This window comes from Hippocampus bargibanti, linkage group LG15, assembly GCF_051943395.1.
Source record: "Hippocampus bargibanti isolate YZ-2025 linkage group LG15, ASM5194339v1, whole genome shotgun sequence".
NCBI lineage: Eukaryota > Metazoa > Chordata > Actinopteri > Syngnathiformes > Syngnathidae > Hippocampus > Hippocampus bargibanti.
The window spans coordinates 7,815,330-7,836,379 of record NC_142748.1 but is presented as its reverse complement, the minus strand read 5'-3'; the positions used below and the strand labels follow the sequence as shown (position 1 = coordinate 7,836,379).

The following is a 21,050-nucleotide window of genomic DNA, read 5'->3' as shown; positions in this document are numbered from 1 at the left end:
CTTTTAAAATATATATATAAAGTAATTAGGGTGCGAAATAATCATGCGAACACGTGTGAGTTGAAAGGTCATCAATCCGGAAGATCAACATAGCTTTTAGATTATAGTACCGGAAGCAGGAAGTGAACGGGGAAAATGTTATTTGCATGCATTAGTGCTTTTGCCTTTTATTTTATTTTTACACTTTTGTGGTTGTGCACTAATTACTAAAACGACTTTGAAGTAAAGTAACGCCTTTAAAAAAATAGAGTAATTCCGGTCGCCTCACAATCGAGCGAACACGTGTGAGTTGAAAGGTGACCAACCCGGAAGATCAACAATGCGAACCGAAACAACACAAGCACGACGGACTACCCTGAAAAAGCACACACACGATAGGTCCAGGGGTGTTGGTTCCGATTCAGATATGCGATTTTTCGTCACGTCCGTCGTCTTTGTGATCTTGTCCATCCCCAGCGGCTGCTCGGCAGCGGACGTGCCAATCTTCGCTGGACATTTCGGCTCCAAGACCCGGTACGAAGATTCTGCAGCCCACCGGAGGCTGCTCGCGGAGCTCAACACCGGGCCCAGGTTCCACACGGAGCCGGGTTCTTTATTCAGGAGCCCGAATGGAGAGCGTTGCTCCCCAATGCACCTGACCGCCGTTGTCCGCCACGGCAGCCGCTACCCGACGACCAAGAACATCCGTGCGATTCGCCAACTTAGCAACCTGCTGCGACGAGTTGATGCCCAACAGACTCAAGAAGCCCAAATGGGCGAACGAGGCGAAGGTTCTGCGGGTTGGAACCGGGACATCCTGCGCCGATGGGACATGTGGTACACTGATGACATGGACGGTGAGTACTGGACAGGAGGACATGATCACCTTACACAGTCAGAACATTTTTTCGTTGAAATCAATCAGTGTTGTTTTGTTTTTAAAAAAAGTAACAATGTTCATCAATTAATGTATGTTGTGGGTTTGATTAACCATCAAAACATGAACTCGTCAATAGAGGGCGCTGTGGGACCGCTCTACTAAAATAAAAATAGCACATGCACACATAAAAATAAAAGAAAACATATTTTAATAGATGAGAAACGATGAATTGACTACACAAGCAAGTAACAAACTCGTTTTCTATCCCTAAGATTGTCTAAGTCTCATTGCATGATGAAATTAAGGAGCCATTTTGGATCTGATTTGTGCAGGTCAGCTAGTGGACAAAGGTCGAGAGGATCTGAAGCAGCTGGCGTCTCGCCTTTCCACTTTGTTTCCATCCTTGTTAGGGGAGGAGTCGGTGCGAGCGGGACGCATCCATGTAAAGACCAGCTCCAAACATCGATGCGTGACGAGCGCCGAGTCCTTCCAGGAAGGGCTCCACGTCAGAGCCAACATCACACGTAACCTTGCCTTTCTGCTGTATGACCATAAAAACAAAAGTTCAGAAAATAACTAGTAAAGTGATCACATTTCCTTCCTTGACAGGGACGTTATTGATTGTTTGAGTTATGGTTTGTCTGTATTACATCCGGTTAGCGGTGCAGTACCGTCATCAAGTGGATGATGGTCTGCTTCGAGCCTATGACGGTTGCCATGGTTACCTGGAGAGTGTAGAGAAGAACCGCACGGCGTTGGCAGAGGTCGACAAGTTCAAGCACGGCCCGGAGATGGAGGCGGTGAGGAAGAAAGTGGCTGACAAACTGGGCCTTCCTCTCCATGACTTCACGCCAGGTTACCATGGCGACAATGGCAATACACACACACACAATAAAAAAATATTGAAAATAATAACGAAGCACATCTCTCGTAGATCTGCTGGAGGTGGCCTTTTTTCTTTGTTCATACGAGCTGGCCATTAAATCGCTGCACTCGCCCTGGTGTTTCCTGTTTGAGCCCAGCGATGCCAAGGTACCCCAAAATACAACAATACACAATTATATGCTAACGTTGAGGCGTTCGGCCATATGCAATGTGGCGACGATGCAGACCTACCATTCACTGCTTATTGTGGCCACTTTAAAAATGCAGTATGTTGATAAACGCGCCTCCCTCATCTGACAGGTTCTGGAATACAAGTGCGACCTGAAATTGTTCTGGAAGCGGGCTCACGGATACAACATCAACATGCTGGCCAGCTGCCCGCTTTTCCATCATATCTTTAGGACCCTCGACAAAGCCGGATGGCCGCGCAGGTCAGGCGGACGCCGTCACAATAAAGCTACTCAGCAACAAATTTTCATGCGGATGGATTGGTCTGCAGAGAAACCGACACGCCGCCGGATCCCGCCTCGATCCTGATTGGCCACGCCGAGACCCTCCTACCACTCCTCAGTCTACTTGGTCTCTACAAGGATGAGACTCCACCCACTGCAGACAACTACCACACGCAGGACGGTAAGACGATCCTGTCCCATTAAGCGGCCCTCTAACCCAAATCTGCTCTGACGCCCTTGGCCCTCTCCAGGCCGCCATTTCCGTTCAAGCCTGCTGGTTCCCTACGCGGCCAACATGATGTTGGTAATGTTGGACTGCGCGCGAGGACCCCGGCTGCAGCTTTTGGTTAATGAGGAGCCTGTTCGATTCCCGGGCTTGCCGGATGAGGATGCGCCTCTGTACCGTGACGTGAGAGCGGCGTACCGTCACCTGCTGGATGGATGTGATTATCACAAGGCTTGCAGCAACATGGCTGGGGGACGCGGACCAAACACTGAGCTCTGATTGCTCCCTTATGGGCACGTGTGGAAAATTTTCACTCTCTTTTCAAGGACAGCCCTTGGGGAATACATATGGATTAATTGCAGGAGGTAATTACTGTATGATTATGAACTGTTGGAGAAACACTAAACTCGACTTTACTTTTTACAAATGGCAGACAATGGGCCTCTCTGTCATTTGCACTCTATCATATCTAGATTTCGGTTTTTTCCAAGTTGCACCATCAACTGCAGCAATGTCAACACGCCAACTCCAAGCCCAAATCGTGTCAAGTCAAACCGAGCAAGATGAGGTAGGAGTTCATAGAATGGCTTGGCTTTTATTGTTTCACCACAAAATCTTTCATGCTCATGTTTATTTTCAGGATTTTTTTTCACTCTTTTTATTTATTAGGTAGATTGAAAGTTGCACTAATGCTATTTTGTGTATTCGATAATGATGAATTTGTTTGTGCTTGTATTAAAATCGATAAGATTTCAACTTGAAATAAAGCAGGAAGCTATTTGATCAAAAAAATTCCATTTGGAAAATATATTGCAATATTTAAATCTGCTCTTTAGCCAGATAAATAAAATACAATGTACACGTTTGTATGTTTTTTAATCACAGACGAATCACGGCCCTTTTTTAAAACGTCACTTCCTGTACCTGCGTAGCTAGTTTCTGTTAGCTTGCTACCGAAAGCCAGATGTATAAAAATAATGTACACACTCGTATTTACTAAATACATACAAATGTGTGCATTCTATTTATATACAGTATATAAAATAGAATTTACACATTTGTATGTATTTTAATCACAGACGAAAAGTTGTAATCAGATTTGTGATTGTCCCTTTTGAAACGTCACTTCCTGGATCAGCGTGACGTCTTCCTGTTAGCTTGCTGCGGATGTCACAAGTCGTCCTGTACAAACATGTCGTCCTCCAGTCGTGTTCTGGTGGTCGGCGCCGGACTGACGGGCAGCCTTTTCGCGTGCCTGCTGCGGAGGGAACTGAAGGACAAAAATGTGCACATCGTCGTTTGGGATAAAGCACGAGGAGTCGGTCAGTAGACGCACGTACACTGTCGCCTGTGTCCTAGCTTCCATAATTGTAAACAAAATGTAAACACAATTCTTACTCTTTTTGTTTACCCTGGTCTTGTTGGAAAAAAAGATGTCATACTAGTTAAAGTTGCAACATTAAAACAAAATCTAATATACTAGAACTAATATAAAGAACTATATAATATAGATAGAGAACTAATATACTACTTGTTTCTCAATGTGGTTCAACTGGAGTTGCATAAGGACAGACATCTCTGTGTACGTTTGTCTGGATAGGTGGAAGGATGTCAACGTTTCGCCCTCCTGACCCTTCATGCCATTCAGCCGACCTTGGAGCTCAATACATCTCGGCTAGCCGCGAGTATGCACGCTCGCACCACAGGTAAACACTTTGTTAAAAAAATAGAATAAAACAGTCATACCTGAGTGTGGCCCGTATTTTTCCAACGTGTTTATCAGCTTCTACACGGAGCTGCTGACGGAGGGCATACTGCGTCCGCTGGACTGCACCGTGGAAGGCCTGCGACACAAAGATGGCAGCATTGACTACGTAGCGCCACTGGGGATGAGCAGCGTGGCGAAACACTTTCTGCGCCAGTCGGGTGAGTGCTTCCTGTTGTCTTTGGGAGCAACATCTTTTGAAGGAGACCCCGACCAGTATTTTCTGTTCTGTCCATCTAGGAGCTGACTTGTTGTTGGAGCATCAAGTGAGCGGTCTGTACCGCCGAGGCACCACCTGGGAGGTCCGCGGGAAGCAAGGCGACAGCCAAAACTTTGACTCGGTGCTCTTGACCATCCCCGTCCCGCAAATTCTGCAGCTTGAAGGTGACCTGAGAGACGGTGAGTCCGCTTGAATAACTTCAGGCAGCTTCACATCTTGTGTAGAGCCGTTGGAAGATCCAATAAGATGGCTGTCATATTTATAATATTCATAGTCAAAAGGTGCTGTCAGTTTTATCTGTCCAGCAGAGGGACCTATTGAATAGCGTGTCCTACTCATCCCGTTTCGCCATGGCGCTCTTCTTCCCTCCCGGAACGGATTTGGGTGTGCCGTGGGGTGTCCGATACTACAACAATGACGGCGACAAGTCCAAAATTATTTGCTACGCTACCGTGGAGCCTCGCAAACGCTGCACTACGTCGTATCCAGATGAGGGCTCGGGTCTAGGGCCATGCTTAGTCGTCCACACTGGCGTTCCCTTCGGTCTGCAGAACCTGGAACGGAATAGCGAGGAAGTGCAGCCAATTATTTTGAAGGAGCTGAAGCGTCTCCTTCCTGCACTGCCGCAGCCAATCAGCATCAAGTGCCACAAGTGGCGATACTCGCAGGTGAGCCGATGGCGGGGAAAAAAAACTTCCCGAACGGTGACGCCGCCCTTTCACAATAAGAGCTTGGTGTGTGCGTCTGGTTAGGTGGCAAGCGCAGTGGTGGGATGTCCGGGTCACATGACGTTGTCGGAGGATCCCCTGCTGGTTTGCGCCGGCGACGCCTTCACCCACTACAACTTTGACGGCTGTCTGGACTCTGCGTTGAGCGCGCTTGGTGTATTCAAAGACGTCATGTGACAGGAAGTCGCTCCATGGGGAGCTTGACTGGTTGCTTGGCAACCATGGAGTTTTTTTTTTGGGAAAGTGTCAAAAATGTGAAGGAGTCAGTTCCTGTCTACTTTTCATCTCATTCTGTTCAAAGGAAAAGTCCATTTCATAAATATTTTCTTTATTCACTGGACAGTGTTTGATGCCTTTGGAAAACAAAGACAAACCGGAAACGACGGCGTTTGACACTTTTCCGGACCGAAGCTGGGATTTAATATTTTCTTATTTTTTTCCACTCCTCGACTTCAATTTGCATCTGGCAAGTTCACATCAAGGGTCCAAACAAATGCGCTGAAGTATCTGTGGCAAAACCAGGAAGTGGAAGGAACGATTTGTTGACAGTCCCAGAGAAGGCTTTTTTTCTCCCTTGACAGAGTCGACGGGTTGCTTCCGGGGGGCCCGACGGGTAGCTTACACCTTGGTGATCTGGTCACGGTCATCATCGAAGTGCTCGTTCTCGGGATCCGAGTCGGTGGTGTCCGAGTAGCGGTAGTGATCAGGTTCGTTGTCGCTGACGTCCGGCGTCACCGACGCGCTGCTGGTCTCGCGGTCGCTGCCTCCGCCTTCATCCGCCGTTTTAGTGAAGAACAGTTTCACCTGATGGACCGGTTGCGCGTTTGTTAGGGTGTCCAGCGTGTAAATGTCCCAAAGCAGCAATTAGAGAAAACATAAGCAACCAACCTTAAAGTTAGGCGAGAAGTTTCTATTGGCTATGTCCTTGTTGGCCTTGTCCAGGTCGTTCTTCATTAAAGTCAGAACCAGGAAGTCGTCGTCATCGTTGCTGCCACATTCCTGGTTCTGCTTCGTCCTATCAGATCCAACGTCTCGCAAGGTTCCGCTTTGGCCGTTCTCCAGCCTCTGCAGGTCCTCATCGGCCCACGGGATGAAGAAGGTGTTGACCCAAAAGTGGAACATCTTGTCCTGAGAACCAAAAGGAGGAAATGTTCCAAAAGAGCCAGAAAAATGCAACAAAACGACTCCTCACCTTCATCATCTTGTTCTGCTTATGGAAGAACTCCACCTTGATGTCACCGCACACGGGGAGCGGCTGCGGGAACTCAAAGAGCATCACTTTGTCTTCGCGGCGCGTGAACGCCGGGTTGGACGTGTGGATCTTCACTTTCAGCTGGTAGATGACAAACAGGGGATCTGCACGCGGGACCAGACGTTGACGACAAGGTGAGCGATGGCGAAGAACAAGGTGAGGGCGTCAACGTGCGTTTGCGTGTGGACTGACTGCAGGTCCCCCCGGTGAACATGGGAATGGTTTCAAAGAGCATCTTGTGGAAGAGCAACGCCACAGGCGAATAGTGGAGTCTGTTCCTCAGTAGCGTGTTGTAGTAGCACACATAACGACGCTGGCTGGGGATGGTCACGCCCTAAACACACGTTTAGAAAAATATTTGCGATCTGACGAGGAAGACCTCATCCACGTTCGTCGCTCACCTTCTTGTCTCGCGTGCGGACTTCGCCGTAAAAGTCCAAGGCCTCACGAGCCTCGCGGAATTTTTCGCGGTGCAGCAAGTAGGCGCAGATCATGACCCCCGTGCGACCTTTCCCGGCTTTGCAGTGGATGGCGGCCACGTGCTGCTCGTCACGACGCAGCCAAGCGTCCAGGTCCTCGCAGAAGGGCTTGATCAGCTCCAGCTGAGGCGGGTTGTGGTCCTCAAACGGGTACTCGGCAACTGGGCAGTGAGACACACGTAGCGTACTAATGCTAGGCTACACCACGTTTTGCAGGTGTTTTGGTAGCACTTGAGGAGTCATGTGACACGACACCATCCCCTCGGGTGAGCTTTGATGACATCATCTTACCTTGACAGTTGAACTTGGACGTGTCGTAATGTCGCTCTGCACACCTATTAACAGACACAGCCAATAAACTTTTGTCATTCTGCGTGTATATGTGTGTGTGTTGCGCTTACAAATTGTAGATCTTGTAGTGACTCTTGTGCTTTGCGTCCAAAAACCTGCATCACACAAAGGAGCGGCGTAAATATGAGCGTCAACAGGAAGTTGAGAGGGGGCAAAAAAAATCTCACCGCACAACGTCGTCAATGTTATTCCTGTAGACCCCCTCCAAACGCTCGGCGGGGAAACCCATGGCGATGATGTTGGGGTAAATGTCTGACAGATTGGCTGAGAAACAAACCGCTCAAAGTCTCAACTTTTTTGCTATTCCCTCCATCCCATTATATTCGCTTTCTTGCTGCCAATGGGGTGACAGCACCAGGCATTCAAAGTAAAAAACATATGAAAGTAATCCAGTTATCAGGAATGGATATTATATAATCTTCTTTGGCATGCACACAGAAGATTCCACAGGCTTCAGCAATGTTATTTGTTATAATACTTTCAGAGATAGCTTAACATCCACACATTTTTTGAACTGCTTTATCATCAACCGGTTTAGTGTCGAGGCCATCTCATGACCTGTCTTCTAATTTGTTGTGTCCAAAACTATTATTCATTTCAGTGGCAAATAAAGAACAATTTAATTCGATTTAACCTTCGTGTATTAATATTAATGCCCATTGAGGTTAGCTTAGCACATGATCGAGCTACTTCCTCCACAACGCGTCACAAAGTGCCACTGCTAGCATTAGCTAGGTAGCATATTCCCCTTAACCAGAAAGTGCGGGTACCGGGAAAGGATACAAGTGAGGTCCAGGTCGAAGCCATCCTCCTGGTACCGTCTTTTATTTCTACTGACGATCTCTTTTATGAGCGCTGCCATGGCGACGGAAGATGACGATGGGGATGAGGGGGAGGACGGTCACGGCCGGACGTCCGCGGTCCACAAGCCCGACGTTCGCCGTGCAAACGTTTCAAAGGCGTAGAGATAAATAAGCACACGTCGTCGGTCCCCGGCACCTTTCGGCCGGAGACGCCTGGAGAAGACGCGATTTAGTCGGTTTGATAGCTTCCCGGCGGCTCGGCTGTCGCGGCCCGTTTCTGGCTCACAACCCCCGGGAGGCGTCTGGGCCTCCAGCCTGCTCGCACTTAGAGCCTGGACCTCCAGGTCCCCCACTGGCCCCTTCCTTCGTCAGGTCCGAACATCAGAGGTTGGAAACAGCGAGTGTTGGCAACCTAGCTCGCCGTGATTTGAGGCGAGCACCCCGACAAGACAACAACAAGACCGAGATCCGAACACTAGCCTGTACCAGCAAGGAAACTAGCAAAACGCACAAACCGAGGTGACGGTGGAAATTCGACGACATTTCCTTTCCGGATTTTCACAATAAAATGGATACGCTGTTTTTCATCTTTTAACGTTTTTGTTTTGTAGGCAATAAAAAATTGCAATTATCCGTTACAACGTGTAGCTGTGAAAACCTGGCTTCGCCGTGAGCCAGAGTTTGTCTCACAAAACACGTTTTCAAACATTAATTTCAAATACATACATATAGGCGTTTTGGTCAAACAAAGGGAGACGTCATTGCAGAGTGACGCGTGGCCTCTAGATGGCAGCATAAGACCTTGTGCTTTTGAAAACGAAAAACAAGACGAACAAGAAGAAACGGAGGAAGAAGACGAAGAAGAAAAAGCGGAAGCGGTAGCAGCGGCAAGGCAACGACTTCGCTGCATTCGAGGTGTCACCCACACGCTGTATGTCTCTTTTTTGACGCACGAGTGAACACTAGCAATACATTTTAGTTTTGTTTAGGGTTGTTGTTTTATTCAGCACGTTCTCAGTCATTTTGTATCATCGGGGAGCCGCTTTGTGGCAGCTGAGAACCCGGAAGGTCAACCTAATGCTAAATGCTAACTTGAACAACACGGATGACTCGCCTTTTGACACTGGAAAGATGGAAAAGTGAAAAAGAAATTGGGATCCGTTTTTGAAAAAAAAGAAACAAAGACAGATGACTAGATAATGGATAGCAAGATGAACAAATGACTTTTATTTTTTATTAAAATAATTGTTATCTTGTAGCTATATGTTAGCCGCTGGCGCCATGTTGAAATGTCCTATTTACCTTGAGTTGATTGTGTGCATTAGGAAGTTTGTGGCGTGAGCCTCAGGAGGCGAGTGGTGGGCTCGATCACATCACAATGGTTCTGAGGGAGCTTCCGGTGGAGCATGCGGCGCGACCCCTGGGCAGGAACGAGGTGCTGGGGCTCCTTTTCCGCCTGACCATCTTTGGTGCTGTCACCTACTTCACCATCAAGTGGATGGTGGACGTCATTGACCCCACACGCAAGCAGAAAGTGGAAGCGCAGAAACAGGTTCGTTGATGATCTCACCAGCCGTAAAATCACGTTTGTAAGAGAAATGACGGGAACAGCAATACTTTTCCTTTTCCATGAATCTGTCAGGCAGAGAAGCTAATGCGGCAGATCGGCGTCAAGGACGTTAAGCTGTCCGAGTATGAGATGAGCATCGCTGCCCACCTAGTGGACCCACTCAGCATGCAGGTCACTTTTCAGGATCAACCTAAAACACACAAACATTCAAGCGGGCACCCTGTCATGTCATGTTATTGTGGTGTTGGCTTTGTTTGACAGATGTCCTGGCGTGACATCGGCGGTCTTGACGAGGTCATCGCCGAGCTCCAGGAGACTGTCATCATGCCCGTCCAAAAACGACATCTCTTCCAAAGCTCCAAACTGCTGCAGCCACCCAAAGGTCAGAGGTCCTCTTGTTGTTCCTCCTCTCCATCATCATCATCCTCCTCATCACCAGTTGTCATGGTAACAGGGGTTCTGCTGTATGGGCCGCCGGGCTGCGGCAAGACACTGATCGCCAAAGCGACGGCCAAGCAGGCGGGCTTTCGTTTCATCAACCTTCAGCCCAGTACGCTGACGGACAAGTGGTACGGCGAATCGCAGAAGCTCGCCGCCGCCGTTTTCTCCTTGGCCGTCAAACTACAGCCTGCTCTCATCTTCATCGACGAGATAGGTGACAAACGCGTCTTTGCCTAGCAGATAGCCAACAAATGCATTGACGAGAGAGCTCCCAAAGACCTACATTTTCATACAATGTTCCGCAGACTCCTTCCTGAGGAATCGCTCAAGCTCGGACCACGAGGCCACTGCCATGATGAAGGCGCAGTTCATGAGTCTGTGGGACGGTCTGGACACGGACCACCGCTGTCAGGTGACTCGGCGGCGGACCACCCCTGGCGCTTGACTCTTTCTAAGCACGCCTGTTGCTCTTATCAGGTGATCATCATGGGCGCCACCAACCGACCGCAAGATCTGGACTCTGCTATCTTGAGGAGGATGCCCACCAGATTCCATATCAACCAGCCGGTATGCATGTGCATGAGGGGCAGTCAATAATTCCAAACAACGATCCACATAGTCATGGATTCATCTGATGGTGGATAGTGTTGCGCGCAAAAAGCTGGTCTTATCTCTGCTATTTTCTGCCTTTGTAGAGTTTGCATCAGCGAGAGCAAATCCTCAAACTCATCCTGGAAAACGAGAGTGTGAGTTGACATGGCCGCCGTCCTCGTCACCCCCATGCTAGCCACCGGTATGGCTGTCGCTTATTACCTTCCTTTGTACCACAGGTGGACGAGTCGGTGGAGCTTTTGGAGATCGCCAAGCAAACGGAAGGATTTTCCGGCAGCGACCTTCGGGAGATGTGCCGCGACGGCGCCCTGCTCTGCGTTAGAGACTTTGTGCACACTGCCGGCGACGGGTCAGTCACGCCGACTTTTGCAACGTCGCCTTTGACAGGTCGGTTGGGTCCTTATCATCTCGTCATTCGTGACTTTCAGGCCAGCAGAAGATTGCATCCGTCCCATTCACGCCTCCGATCTTCAGAGGGCCATCGCGAAGATGAAAAAATCCAAGATGGCGGGTGGTCACGGCGCCCTTTTGCACGCTGCTCTGGACTAAATGGCCCCTTCCTAATTGTTCACGTGCCAACATTTTTTTGAACGCCAAGCACCTTCATGATCCAATGTCGCTCCACACTACCCGGCTGAAGCAGCCAATTGATGGAATTGGAACCAAAATATTTTTTTTCCTCATATGAATTTCCCTACAGACTGAACTGGTGAGGACTGTAACAATTACCAAAATGGATTGGGAAGAGAAGAAACCCGTTTCATAAAATTCTGTTAATCCTGTGGCATTCAAACTTCGCCATCGTGTTTCCCCATATTACAAAAATAATGGGCGTTGAGATATATTATTGGGACTGCTTAAATAAATAAAAAAGTGAGATAAGTTGTTGAAAGGAAAATTGATTTTTTTTTGCCTTGCTCAGTCATAACACTCCAGTCCAGTAGGTGGCGCTCACTTTTTTGGGGAGACACCAAATGACAAAGAAAAACGACGTCGCATGTTGGTGACGTCACCATGATGTATTCATGGATTGGTGGATTTGTTTGCTTTTAAAAGTCGAGCGCGTAGCGCGTATTGTGTCGTCGTCGTGGGAGCGATCTCATTGCCCCACCAAAATCTTGGGTGAGTTGAGTTTTATTTGACAAAAAGGCACGCGTCGAACATGTATTCGACAGCGCAAACAAACATTTTCGTCAAACGGGTTCGATTTGAGTACCGGCCTTGCTCTTTTGTTAGCATATCAACTCTGGCGAATGCTAACAACGTATGGCGAATGCTAACAAAGACAAAATATTGTGTCTATGTTTTGCGAGCATATTTCTAGGCCGCGATGATGGAGTCTTGTTTAGTCGACTGGAAGTCGGTGAGGGTCGGCCCGGTGGAGGTGGGCGATATCAAGCGAGACCTGCTGGATGAATTCTTGGCTCTCCCAAAGCAGGTGATGATCCTTTGCATAGTAATCATAGCAAAACCATTGATCGTCTTTGAAACGGGGGACACCCAAAATTTTGGGAAAGAAATTGGATTGGGATTTGCCTTTATTAGTCTCGCAGTGGAGAAATTTACAAATTTAGATGGACCCAATGAGGAGGGAGTCAGTCTGGTCTTTGTGCAGGGTGGAGTTCAGAGTCGGTCGGAGAACCTGCAGGTCTACCTTAGGGTTCGACCTTTCACGGGAGCAGAAAGTGCAGAGTCACAGGTAATACACACACAGACACCGAATTGCTTGAGTGTCAGAGTTGTGAGTTGCATGGCGTATCCACTCAGGACTGCGTGGTGTTTGAGGGACCTCACTCTGTGGTCATCAAAACTCCCAGGAGAAGCCAGCCCAAGAGGCAAGGTGACAAGATCGCTCCACAAACTGCTCAGAGGTTTACCTTCACCCAGGTAAGATCATGTGCACACCCACACATATTTCGCTTTCACATGGATGAGCTTTGATGCAACGTCACTTCCTGTCAGGTCTTTGGACCAGACGCCAGTCAGAAGCAAGTGTTTGAGGGATCAGTTCGGGGTCTGGTGCAAGATGTTCTGCATGGAGAAAACTGTCTGCTGTTCACATACGGAGTCACCAACGCCGGGAAAACCTTCACTTTCCTCGGTCAGAGCACAACAAAGCCGTCAGTTCGTAATGTTCCGGCCGTCTCATTGCACGTTTGCGTTTTCCAGGACCGGAACACGACAGCGGCCTTCTGCCGCGCTGCCTTTGGGTGATTTTCAACTGCACGAAAGATCGCCTCTACGACGGATGCGACCTGAAACCTCACCGCTGTCGAGAATACATACGACTGACTCCAGATCAGCGCAAGGCTGAGATTGCCGTCAAACGAAGTCTGATGCGAAGCGTCCGAGAGGTCTGCCGCTAGCCACCCCGTCCGTCCTCAAAACATCACTTGACTTTCCATTTCAGTCTTTGAACCTTTTTTGTATTCTTGTTTGTTTCTGCAGAATGACAAAAATATGACATCCATCAGATCAACTTCTCTTGAAGGTTGCTCATTTTTTTCAAAGTATATTTATTCTTGCCAATGTGAATTTTTGCTAACTGCGTTTGTATGCGTTTGCTAGCCTCATCCCTGATCTCGGATTGCAGCCTCAGCAGCATTTCCGAGAGTGACAGCTTTTGTCTGGACGCGCCGCCCAACGTTTGCTTTTCTGTCTGGGTTTCCTTCTGCGAGATTTACAATGAGAGTATTCACGACCTCCTGGAGCAGGTACGTCACCCGCAGGCCATGTTAGCGCTTTGTTCTAGCTTCAGCTGTTATTAAAGCGCTATATTATATAGAATATACATGTATGGCATTGTATTTTGTACATCCACCCTCATTTCAGGCTCACATAACTCCAGACCCACATAACTTAGGAATTAACTCTTTTTGTAGTCCTAAAACTCTATTCTGGAATTCAAGTGACAATCCCAAAAACCCTGGCACTGGAGTGGACACATTTTTGGCAGAGAATGAGTTAAATCCAGACACTCCCCTACTTATGAACATTTGAGTTACGAGCGATGTTACACATGAACATTTTTGTAGTAACATGTGTAGTACTCTCTCCAGTTGTACATGTACATATCTTTATGGAGCTTATATTTTATTAAATGTTTTTTTTTTTTTGTACAAACCAATACAGGTTACTGATATAAGTCTTAAACATACATTCCATATAAAATATAGCACTGAAGCAACTTACGGACAAATTCAACTTGCGAACAAATTCACCTTACGAACGATCGTTCGGAACGGATCTCGTTCGTAAGTTGGGTAGCGTCTGTATACTGTTCAGGGTGTCTCATCTCATCTCATCTCATTTTCCGTACCGCTTATTCCTCATTAGGGTCGCGGGGGTTGCTGGAGCCTATCTCAGCTGTCTTCGGGCACGAGGCGGAAGACACCCTGAATTGGTTGCCAGCCAATCGCAGGGCACACAAAGACATACAACAGTCACTCTCACACTCACACCTAGGGACAATTTGGAGTGGTCAATCTGCCTGCCATGCATGTTTTTGGAGTGTGGGAGGAAACCGGAGGACCCGGAGAAAACCCACGCGGGTCCGGGGAGAACATGCAAACTCCACACAGGGAGGCCGGACCGGGACGCGAACCTGCGACCTCTGCACTGTGAAGCCGGTGTGCTAACCACTCGACTACCGGGCCGCCCTTGTTCAGGGTGTCATTTAATAAAATTTTTTTGGTTGTGGTGTGCGGCAAAAATGTTTCTAATGTAAAAAAAAAAAAACGTACCTTGACATATGCTACACCGGTGTTTAGGTCCCCGGAGGACACGTGAAGCAGACGGCGCTACGTCTGTCTCAAGATGTGAAAGGAAATTCTTTCATTAAAGGTAATGTTCCTGCGCACAGTCACACATACTCGGACACACTTGAGCGTGTGTGTGTGTGTTGTTGTTGCCTTGCAGACTTGAAGTGGGTCCAGGTGAGCGGCATCGACGAGGCTTTCAAAGTCATGGAGCTTGGCAAAAAGAACCAAAGCTTGGCTTCCACCAGACTCAACCAGCACTCAAGCAGGAGGTGAGTTTGCGGGTTTGCACCTGTTCCTGCGCTCCCGATCGCTAACGCTTACCTTCATTTTGCGCAGCCACAGCATCTTCTCTGTCAGGATCCTGCGGGTTGACGGCGGCGGCACCGTCCCCAAGTTCCTCGGCGTTAGCGAGTGAGCGCCGCCGCCTCTGACGCTACCCACCTCGCCCCCTCGACCTACTCACCCGTCATCTTTGTGCGTGCAGGCTAGTGTTGTGCGACCTGGCTGGGTCGGAGCGCTGCTCGCGCACCCGCAATGCGGGCGAACGCCTAAAAGAGGCGGGGAACATCAACAGCTCTCTTCTTGTGCTCGGCAAGTGCATCAACGCCATGAGGATCAAGCAGAGTGCCAAGTATGTAAAAAAATAAAAGTGGGGGCAATTCATCATCACTCGCAACATGAATTATTTGCATGCAGATTCCAGCAGCACGTGCCCTTCAGGGAGTCCAAGCTGACCCACTTCCTGCAAGTCTTCTTCTGTAGCGCCGGCAAAGTGTCCATGGTGGTCAACATCAACCAGAATTTGTCCTGCGTGGACGAGACGCTCAACGTCTTGAAGTTTTCCGCGCTGGCCCAGAAGGTTGCTCGCATTGTGTTATTATTGTTTCATATTTTTAGCTAGCTGACAAAAAAAAAGTTTTGTTAGCTTAAATATCACTAGCTAATATTAGCATTAACAATTATTATTATTTTAGATTTTTATCTAGCTAACAGCAACAACAAAAATGTTCTGTTAACTTAAATATCACTAGCTAGTATTAGTATTAACAATTATTACTATTTTATATTTTTAGCTAACTACAAAAGTGTTCTGTTAGCTTAAATATCACTAGCTAATATTAGCATTAAGAATTATTATTTTAGATTTTCAGATAGCTAACAACAAAAAAAATATTGTGTTATCTTAAATATTATTATTTTAGATTTTTATCTAGCTAACAGCAACAACAAAAATGTTCTGTTAACTTAAATATCACGAGCTAATATTAGCATTAAGAATTATTATTTTTTAGATTTTCAGCTAGCTAACAACAACAAAAAATATTGTGTTATCTTAAATATCACAAACTAATATTAGCATTAACAATTATTATTTTAGATTTTTACCGAGCTAACAGCAACAACAAAAATGTTCTGTTAACTTAAATATCCCTAGCTAGTATTAGTATTAAAAATTATTACTATTTTATATTTTAGCTAGCTAACTACAAAAGTGTTCTGTTAGCTTAAATATCACTAGCTAATATTAGCATTAAGAATTATTATTTTAGATTTTCAGCTAGCTAACAACAACAAAAAATATTGTGTTATCTTAAATATCACTAACTAATATTAGCATTCACAATTATTATTATTTTAAATTTTTAGCTAGAGACACAACACCCAAACCAGCTAGCAACTACACTACTCCTGTGTTCTCTTATGTATCTATTGAAAGCGAAGCAATATTTATTTTCTTTTTCTTGGCTGCTCTCGAGGTGGTAATGTTGAACTCCAGGCCAACCAGCCTGGACGACGCATCCCTCAAGTCGGCCATGGAAGTGTCCGTCCTCATCAACGAGGCCGACCAACGGCGAAACGCATTGGAGCGCGGACGCAAGAGTTCCATGGTGGCATGGGAGAGTACCTTGGAGGACGTCATGGAGGACGATGGGGAGGAGGAGGAAGAAGAAGAAGAAGAAGAAGAGGAGGAGGACGAGGAGGAGGGCGATGACACGAGTGGCATGGAGGAAACGGTGCTTAGGGCAGTAGATGAGAACGACGATGATCAAGGAGAGGGGAGCTTTGAAGAAGACATGGTAGCCTCCATCTTTCTAATGTCCATGAAAAAAAAAATCTACGCTGTTTCACACAAGTGGTCAAAACTGCATTTTATTAGTTTTATTCATCAGCTATTTTTTTAAGAAAATGCAGAGGCTAATGCTAATTTCTAAGCTAACATGACCATCAGTGTTTCACACTCGTGGTCAAGGCTGCGTTTTATTATTTTTATTTGTTTTTGTTGTGTTTTTTGAAGAAAATGGAGAGGCTAATTGGTAAACTAACATGACCATCAGTTTTTCACACTTGTGGTCAAAACTGCGTTTTATTATTATTTATTTGTTCATTAATTATTTTTTTTTTTATTGAAGAGAATGGAGATGCCGATGCGAAATTGTAAGCTAACATGGCCATCAGTGTTTCACACTTGTGGTCAAAGCTGCATTTTATTATTTTTATTTGTTTTTGTTTAATTTTTTTTTTTTAAGAAAATTGAGATGCTTATGCTTATTGGTAAGCTAACATGACCATCAGTTTTTAACACTAGTGGTCAAAGCTGTGTTTTTATTTATTTATTTATTTATTTATTTATTTTTATTGAAGAGAATGCAAATGCTGATGCTAATTTGTAAGCTAACCTGACCATCAGTGTCTCACACTTGTGTTCAAAGCAGCAATTTATTTATTGTTTTAGAAAAAAATGGAGAAGCTAATGCTAAAAAAATTGAAATTCATCGTATTTATTTTTGGTGTTTGTGCAGTCGGACAAAGAGGCGGCGTTCCGTTTGGTTGCGGAGGCTCGTATCCGAGAGGAAGTCTGCGCCGAATTCACGGAAATCTTCAATCGGATGGAGAAAGACTACAGGTGAGCGACGGCGCTGTCCACGCCCACATCGGCGCAAGGGCAACTTACCCACTATGGCGTCTTTACCAGCGAGCATTTGGAGAAGGAGCGGGAGATCTTGGAGGAGCGAGCCGAGAAGAGGCTGGAGATCTTCAAGAACCTGCTCGGCCAGACCGCTCGGGTGAGTGCAACTGTGGCGTGACGTGGCGCTGACTGACAGAACCTGAAACCGCTGCACAGGAAGAGAAGGAGGCGTCAGCGCTTCTTGAGCGAGTCTTCAGCTTGGTGGGACAAGACATGCAGAAGATCCGAGCGGATGCCCAAAATGTGCAACGACAACTTCTGTTGGCCAATCAGGTGAGCGCTTTCTTCTTCAAGTCCCTCCCCTTTCCTCTCTCGCCGCACCACCAACTGACTTGGTTTCCTTCTATATTTCTTTTGTGTAATCCTTTTTTGTCGTCATCCGAGGTTGACAAAATGGAGGACGAAGACGTCGCGGAGGAGGTCAAGCGGAGGCGGAGCTCCGAGCGAGGCGTTTTATCGCACGCCGGCCCGCGCCCGCTACCGGTTGGCGGCCCGGAAAACCTGCGGCGGGACAACTCGCTGACGGGTAAGGCACACACGGCGGCGAGTGTCCAATGCGCCCGCGCTGATGTCACTTCCTCTCTGTAGCGAGGGAGAACGAGTCTGGCGAGCGTTGCCGACTGACGCAGAGCGACAACGCGCTCGTTGACGAAATCTTAGCGCTGCAGTCGCAGGTCAGGGAAAAAAACATCCTTTTCATGTCTTTCTTTGTCTTTTTTTTGTCTTTCCTTCTCTGCTAACCCTTCTGGCAACTTTTTGCCGCCAGGTCAGCTCGCTGGAGCGCGATCTGCGACAGGAAGTGGAGCGCGCGGCCGCCGCCGAAGAACGGTTGGCCGCCGCCGAGGCCCGTCTACGGCACCTCGACAACCAACGGGATGCCAACACCAAAGCCCAAGAAGCGAACGGCGAATGCCCGAGCGCCTTCCACGCTAATATGGCGCAACTGCGGAAGGAGTACCAGGCGGCGGCGGAAAGCTCCGCCCACAAGTCCGAAATCCTCCAAGAAATGATGTCAGAAAAGATGCGCAGGTATTCCTGAGCAAACCACGGACATGTTTTCCCTTTCCTCGTTGACCCCGTGTCGTCTTTCTTTCTGCAGCGACAGGAAGTGCGAGCAGCTCACGGAGGAATTGGCCAATCAGAAAGCAGAATATTGCCACCAGCTGGGAGAGCTGAGGGCGGAGCTTGAGGGACAGGGCGCATCGCTGCGGAAGCAGACGGAGGAGGGCGACAAGCGACAGCAAGGTTCGCGCGTGGCTACGTGCGCGCACGCGTCCCTTTGCTATGCTAACGTGCGTTCGTCCGTCAGATTTTGAGCGTGTACTGCGTGAGAAGGAAAAGCTCATCGAAGACCTGGAGAATCGGCTGGACGCTGCCACACAAGGTGGGGATGACATCTCCAGCGTGGTCGCTTGCCCTTTAACCCTCCATTTTGGATTTTTCCGCCATCAGAAATGGAGTGTGCCAAGGTCCAACCGCGGCGGCGCCAGGAAGAGGACAAGAAGGAGAACCAGGCTCCGGGGACGCTGGCCCTGGTGGATGAGCTCAAGGAAGAAATTCAGAAGCTGCACGACAGCCAGAAGAGACGGAGGCAGGAAGCCATCTTGCAGGTCACCATGGCAACACCGTGGCGCCATCTTGAAGTCAAAATAACAAATAATATGACAACACAAACACAGTCATTCAATCCAAAGCACAATCTTTATTGCATGAAGCAGTCCTAGATGAAAGAGGAGATGATCAAAGCCACCTTTTCACCAGTGGATCAAGGACATCATGGTGCAATGTGCACATCTGCTACAAGCTAAATGTTGAAAGCAAACGGGAAGCTGTAGCATCCATTGACAAAGAGACATCTATTCCACGTAAATCCACTTCAATTCCAAGCAGCGACCGTCTCCTCCAAGTGACAAAAGAAAACACAAAAACAACAACACGACTTCCTACTCGGGCGTGAGTCCAAAAGATAGAAATATATCTATCTAGCTAATTGTGGAAGTAACTCACTTTCTATCTATTTGACTTACTACAGGTATGTATTAGCTAGCGAGCTTTCTATCTATTTGAGTTACTTCCGGGTTAAGTGAACGCTGACTGTAAAGTGACCTTGAGAGTTTTTAAAGGTGCTTATAAGTCAAATGTATTATTATTATTGTTGTTATTATTATAAATGTTGAAAGCACAGCTGTAGCATCCATTGACGATAAGACACATCTATCCCACGTAAATACGCTTCAATTCCAAACAGCGACCGTCTCCTCCAAGTGACAAAAGAAAACGCAAAAACAAAAAAACACGACTTCCTACTCGGGCGCCATCTTGGACTTCTTTGTTGACGACGACGGCGGCGCAGCAATGTGTGTGTGTGTGTGTGTGTGTGTGTGTGTGTGTGTGTGTGTGTGTGTGTGTGTGTGTGTGTGTGTGTGTGTGTGTGTGTGTGTGTGTGTGTGTGTGTGTGTGTGTGTGTGTGTGTGTGTGTGTGTGTGTGTGTGTGTGTGTGTGTGTGTGTGTGTGTGTGTGTGTGCGTGTTCAGGATCCGTTGCTGTGCACACAGTTCTGCTGTGTTTTGAATGACGGCGAATCCAAAGACCAAAATGGCAGGAGGAAAAGAAAAAGCTGCCAAGTGGAGGTGAGGAACGTGGAAACTTCGCCCAAGTATTTTCCAACACTAACTTTGCCGCGTTTGTATGTCCAGGGATTGCCGTCGAGTGACAGCAAGCGAGCCAACGTCCGAAATGCCACACAGGTGAGACATACGCTGTGATAGCTTGAAGATGCTATTGCTAATCCTTCTTATCAATTTTCTTTCTCGCTAGGATCCGCCGTCCTCCGCAATCCAGTCCAGCCCGCGGCCGGCGACGGGTGAGAATTTCTTGACGATCGGCAACTCCGTCGACCGTTTTGTAATTTCTTCTTGCGCTCAGGCCAAAGCGTTATTGGACGCTCCATCACCATGGCAACCAAACCCTCGCGAGGGCGGAAGAAACTTTACACCAAGGGATTGGACGCCGTGTTTCAAACGTCGCCGCAACTGGTCAGTTTCTGCGTACCCCGGGCATCTCCTCATTTGCTGATCCACTGGTGAAAAGGACGCTTTTATCCTTTCCTCTTTCGTCTAGAACTGCATTATGCAATAAAGAGGGTGCAGAAAGTCCTTCTAGCTAGCTAGCTATTTGCTATCTATTCGCTATCGATGTAGCTAGCTTGCTATCTATTAGTTATCTATTAGCTAGCTAGCTAACTTTTCTATCTATTTGAGTTATTCCGGGTTGAGTGAACGCTGGCACATGTGGCTGCCGCTGCTCACCCGCAGAAAAACTGATACGGTGACTGTCAAGTGACTTTGAGAATTTTGAAAGGCGCTTAGAAATTAAATGTATCATTATTTCCCCAATTTGACGCACGTTTGTGTCGGGTGTTTAGGTGGGAACGGCGGTTGCGGACCCGAGTGAAAAGGAAAGTGATCACGTGATCATCAAGCGCAAGCTGCGTTCTCAAAACCGTCGGAAGTGACCCTCATCTAATGGGGAAGATTTGGCAATATTGTCCATTTTGTACATTGAAGATATTTTAGAGTGGAAGGAAATAAAATGTGAGCAATCCCAAATTTGTCGTGCCTTCTTGAAAACCAGCACAAACGTCTTCCAAAGTCAGTCGAGCGCAAAGGGCCGTGTATGT

General features: G+C 47.4%; 5 protein-coding genes across 6 annotated transcripts; 4 read left to right on the top strand and 1 right to left on the bottom strand.

The window, feature by feature from the left end:
* The first annotated feature begins 291 nt into the window (after nucleotides 1-291).
* On the top strand, nucleotides 292-2,920 carry minpp1b (multiple inositol-polyphosphate phosphatase 1b). The gene is made up of 7 exons (XM_089015317.1): nucleotides 292-836; nucleotides 1,192-1,383; nucleotides 1,520-1,714; nucleotides 1,794-1,891; nucleotides 2,045-2,175; nucleotides 2,244-2,377; nucleotides 2,448-2,920. Exons 1-7 carry the CDS (start codon nucleotides 320-322, stop codon nucleotides 2,699-2,701), a joined length of 1,521 nt encoding a protein of 506 aa, XP_088871443.1. The 5' UTR covers nucleotides 292-319; the 3' UTR covers nucleotides 2,702-2,920.
* On the top strand, nucleotides 2,914-5,470 carry rnls (renalase, FAD-dependent amine oxidase). The gene is made up of 7 exons (XM_089015319.1): nucleotides 2,914-2,990; nucleotides 3,561-3,744; nucleotides 4,023-4,128; nucleotides 4,206-4,348; nucleotides 4,428-4,586; nucleotides 4,699-5,075; nucleotides 5,160-5,470. The coding sequence occupies exons 1-7, from the start codon at nucleotides 2,934-2,936 to the stop codon at nucleotides 5,310-5,312; spliced, it is 1,179 nt and encodes a 392-aa protein (XP_088871445.1). The 5' UTR covers nucleotides 2,914-2,933; the 3' UTR covers nucleotides 5,313-5,470.
* Nucleotides 5,447-8,563, bottom strand: ptenb (phosphatase and tensin homolog B). Its single transcript, XM_089015318.1, has 9 exons — nucleotides 8,001-8,563; nucleotides 7,385-7,469; nucleotides 7,268-7,312; nucleotides 7,158-7,201; nucleotides 6,789-7,027; nucleotides 6,580-6,721; nucleotides 6,328-6,491; nucleotides 6,024-6,263; nucleotides 5,447-5,939 (listed from the first exon to the last, which is right to left on the bottom strand). Exons 1-9 carry the CDS (start codon nucleotides 8,077-8,079, stop codon nucleotides 5,754-5,756), a joined length of 1,224 nt encoding a protein of 407 aa, XP_088871444.1. The 5' UTR covers nucleotides 8,080-8,563; the 3' UTR covers nucleotides 5,447-5,753.
* Nucleotides 8,564-8,813: 250 nt separating this feature from the next.
* atad1b (ATPase family AAA domain containing 1b) lies at nucleotides 8,814-11,525 on the top strand. 2 transcript variants are annotated; one of them, XM_089015320.1, is made up of 10 exons: nucleotides 8,814-8,951; nucleotides 9,346-9,572; nucleotides 9,663-9,761; nucleotides 9,852-9,972; nucleotides 10,045-10,245; nucleotides 10,337-10,443; nucleotides 10,509-10,598; nucleotides 10,727-10,777; nucleotides 10,862-10,992; nucleotides 11,072-11,525. In XM_089015320.1, exons 2-10 carry the CDS (start codon nucleotides 9,399-9,401, stop codon nucleotides 11,190-11,192), a joined length of 1,095 nt encoding a protein of 364 aa, XP_088871446.1. In that variant the 5' UTR covers nucleotides 8,814-8,951; nucleotides 9,346-9,398; the 3' UTR covers nucleotides 11,193-11,525. The 2 variants fall into 2 exon arrangements, with proteins under 2 accessions (XP_088871446.1, XP_088871447.1); XM_089015321.1 differs by having other exon boundaries at nucleotides 8,855-8,935.
* Nucleotides 11,526-11,675: 150 nt separating this feature from the next.
* On the top strand, nucleotides 11,676-20,979 carry LOC148887477 (kinesin-like protein KIF20B). Its single transcript, XM_089015781.1, has 28 exons — nucleotides 11,676-11,765; nucleotides 11,968-12,081; nucleotides 12,259-12,342; nucleotides 12,411-12,530; nucleotides 12,606-12,744; nucleotides 12,813-12,997; nucleotides 13,092-13,134; nucleotides 13,212-13,357; nucleotides 14,414-14,486; nucleotides 14,562-14,673; nucleotides 14,741-14,815; nucleotides 14,889-15,035; nucleotides 15,101-15,263; nucleotides 16,162-16,482; nucleotides 17,206-17,309; nucleotides 17,379-17,469; nucleotides 17,529-17,645; nucleotides 17,757-17,898; nucleotides 17,961-18,046; nucleotides 18,139-18,401; nucleotides 18,472-18,617; nucleotides 18,682-18,756; nucleotides 18,825-18,982; nucleotides 19,906-20,001; nucleotides 20,068-20,118; nucleotides 20,189-20,234; nucleotides 20,297-20,406; nucleotides 20,796-20,979. The coding sequence occupies exons 2-28, from the start codon at nucleotides 11,974-11,976 to the stop codon at nucleotides 20,883-20,885; spliced, it is 3,291 nt and encodes a 1,096-aa protein (XP_088871907.1). The 5' UTR covers nucleotides 11,676-11,765; nucleotides 11,968-11,973; the 3' UTR covers nucleotides 20,886-20,979.
* The last annotated feature ends 71 nt before the right edge of the window (nucleotides 20,980-21,050 follow it).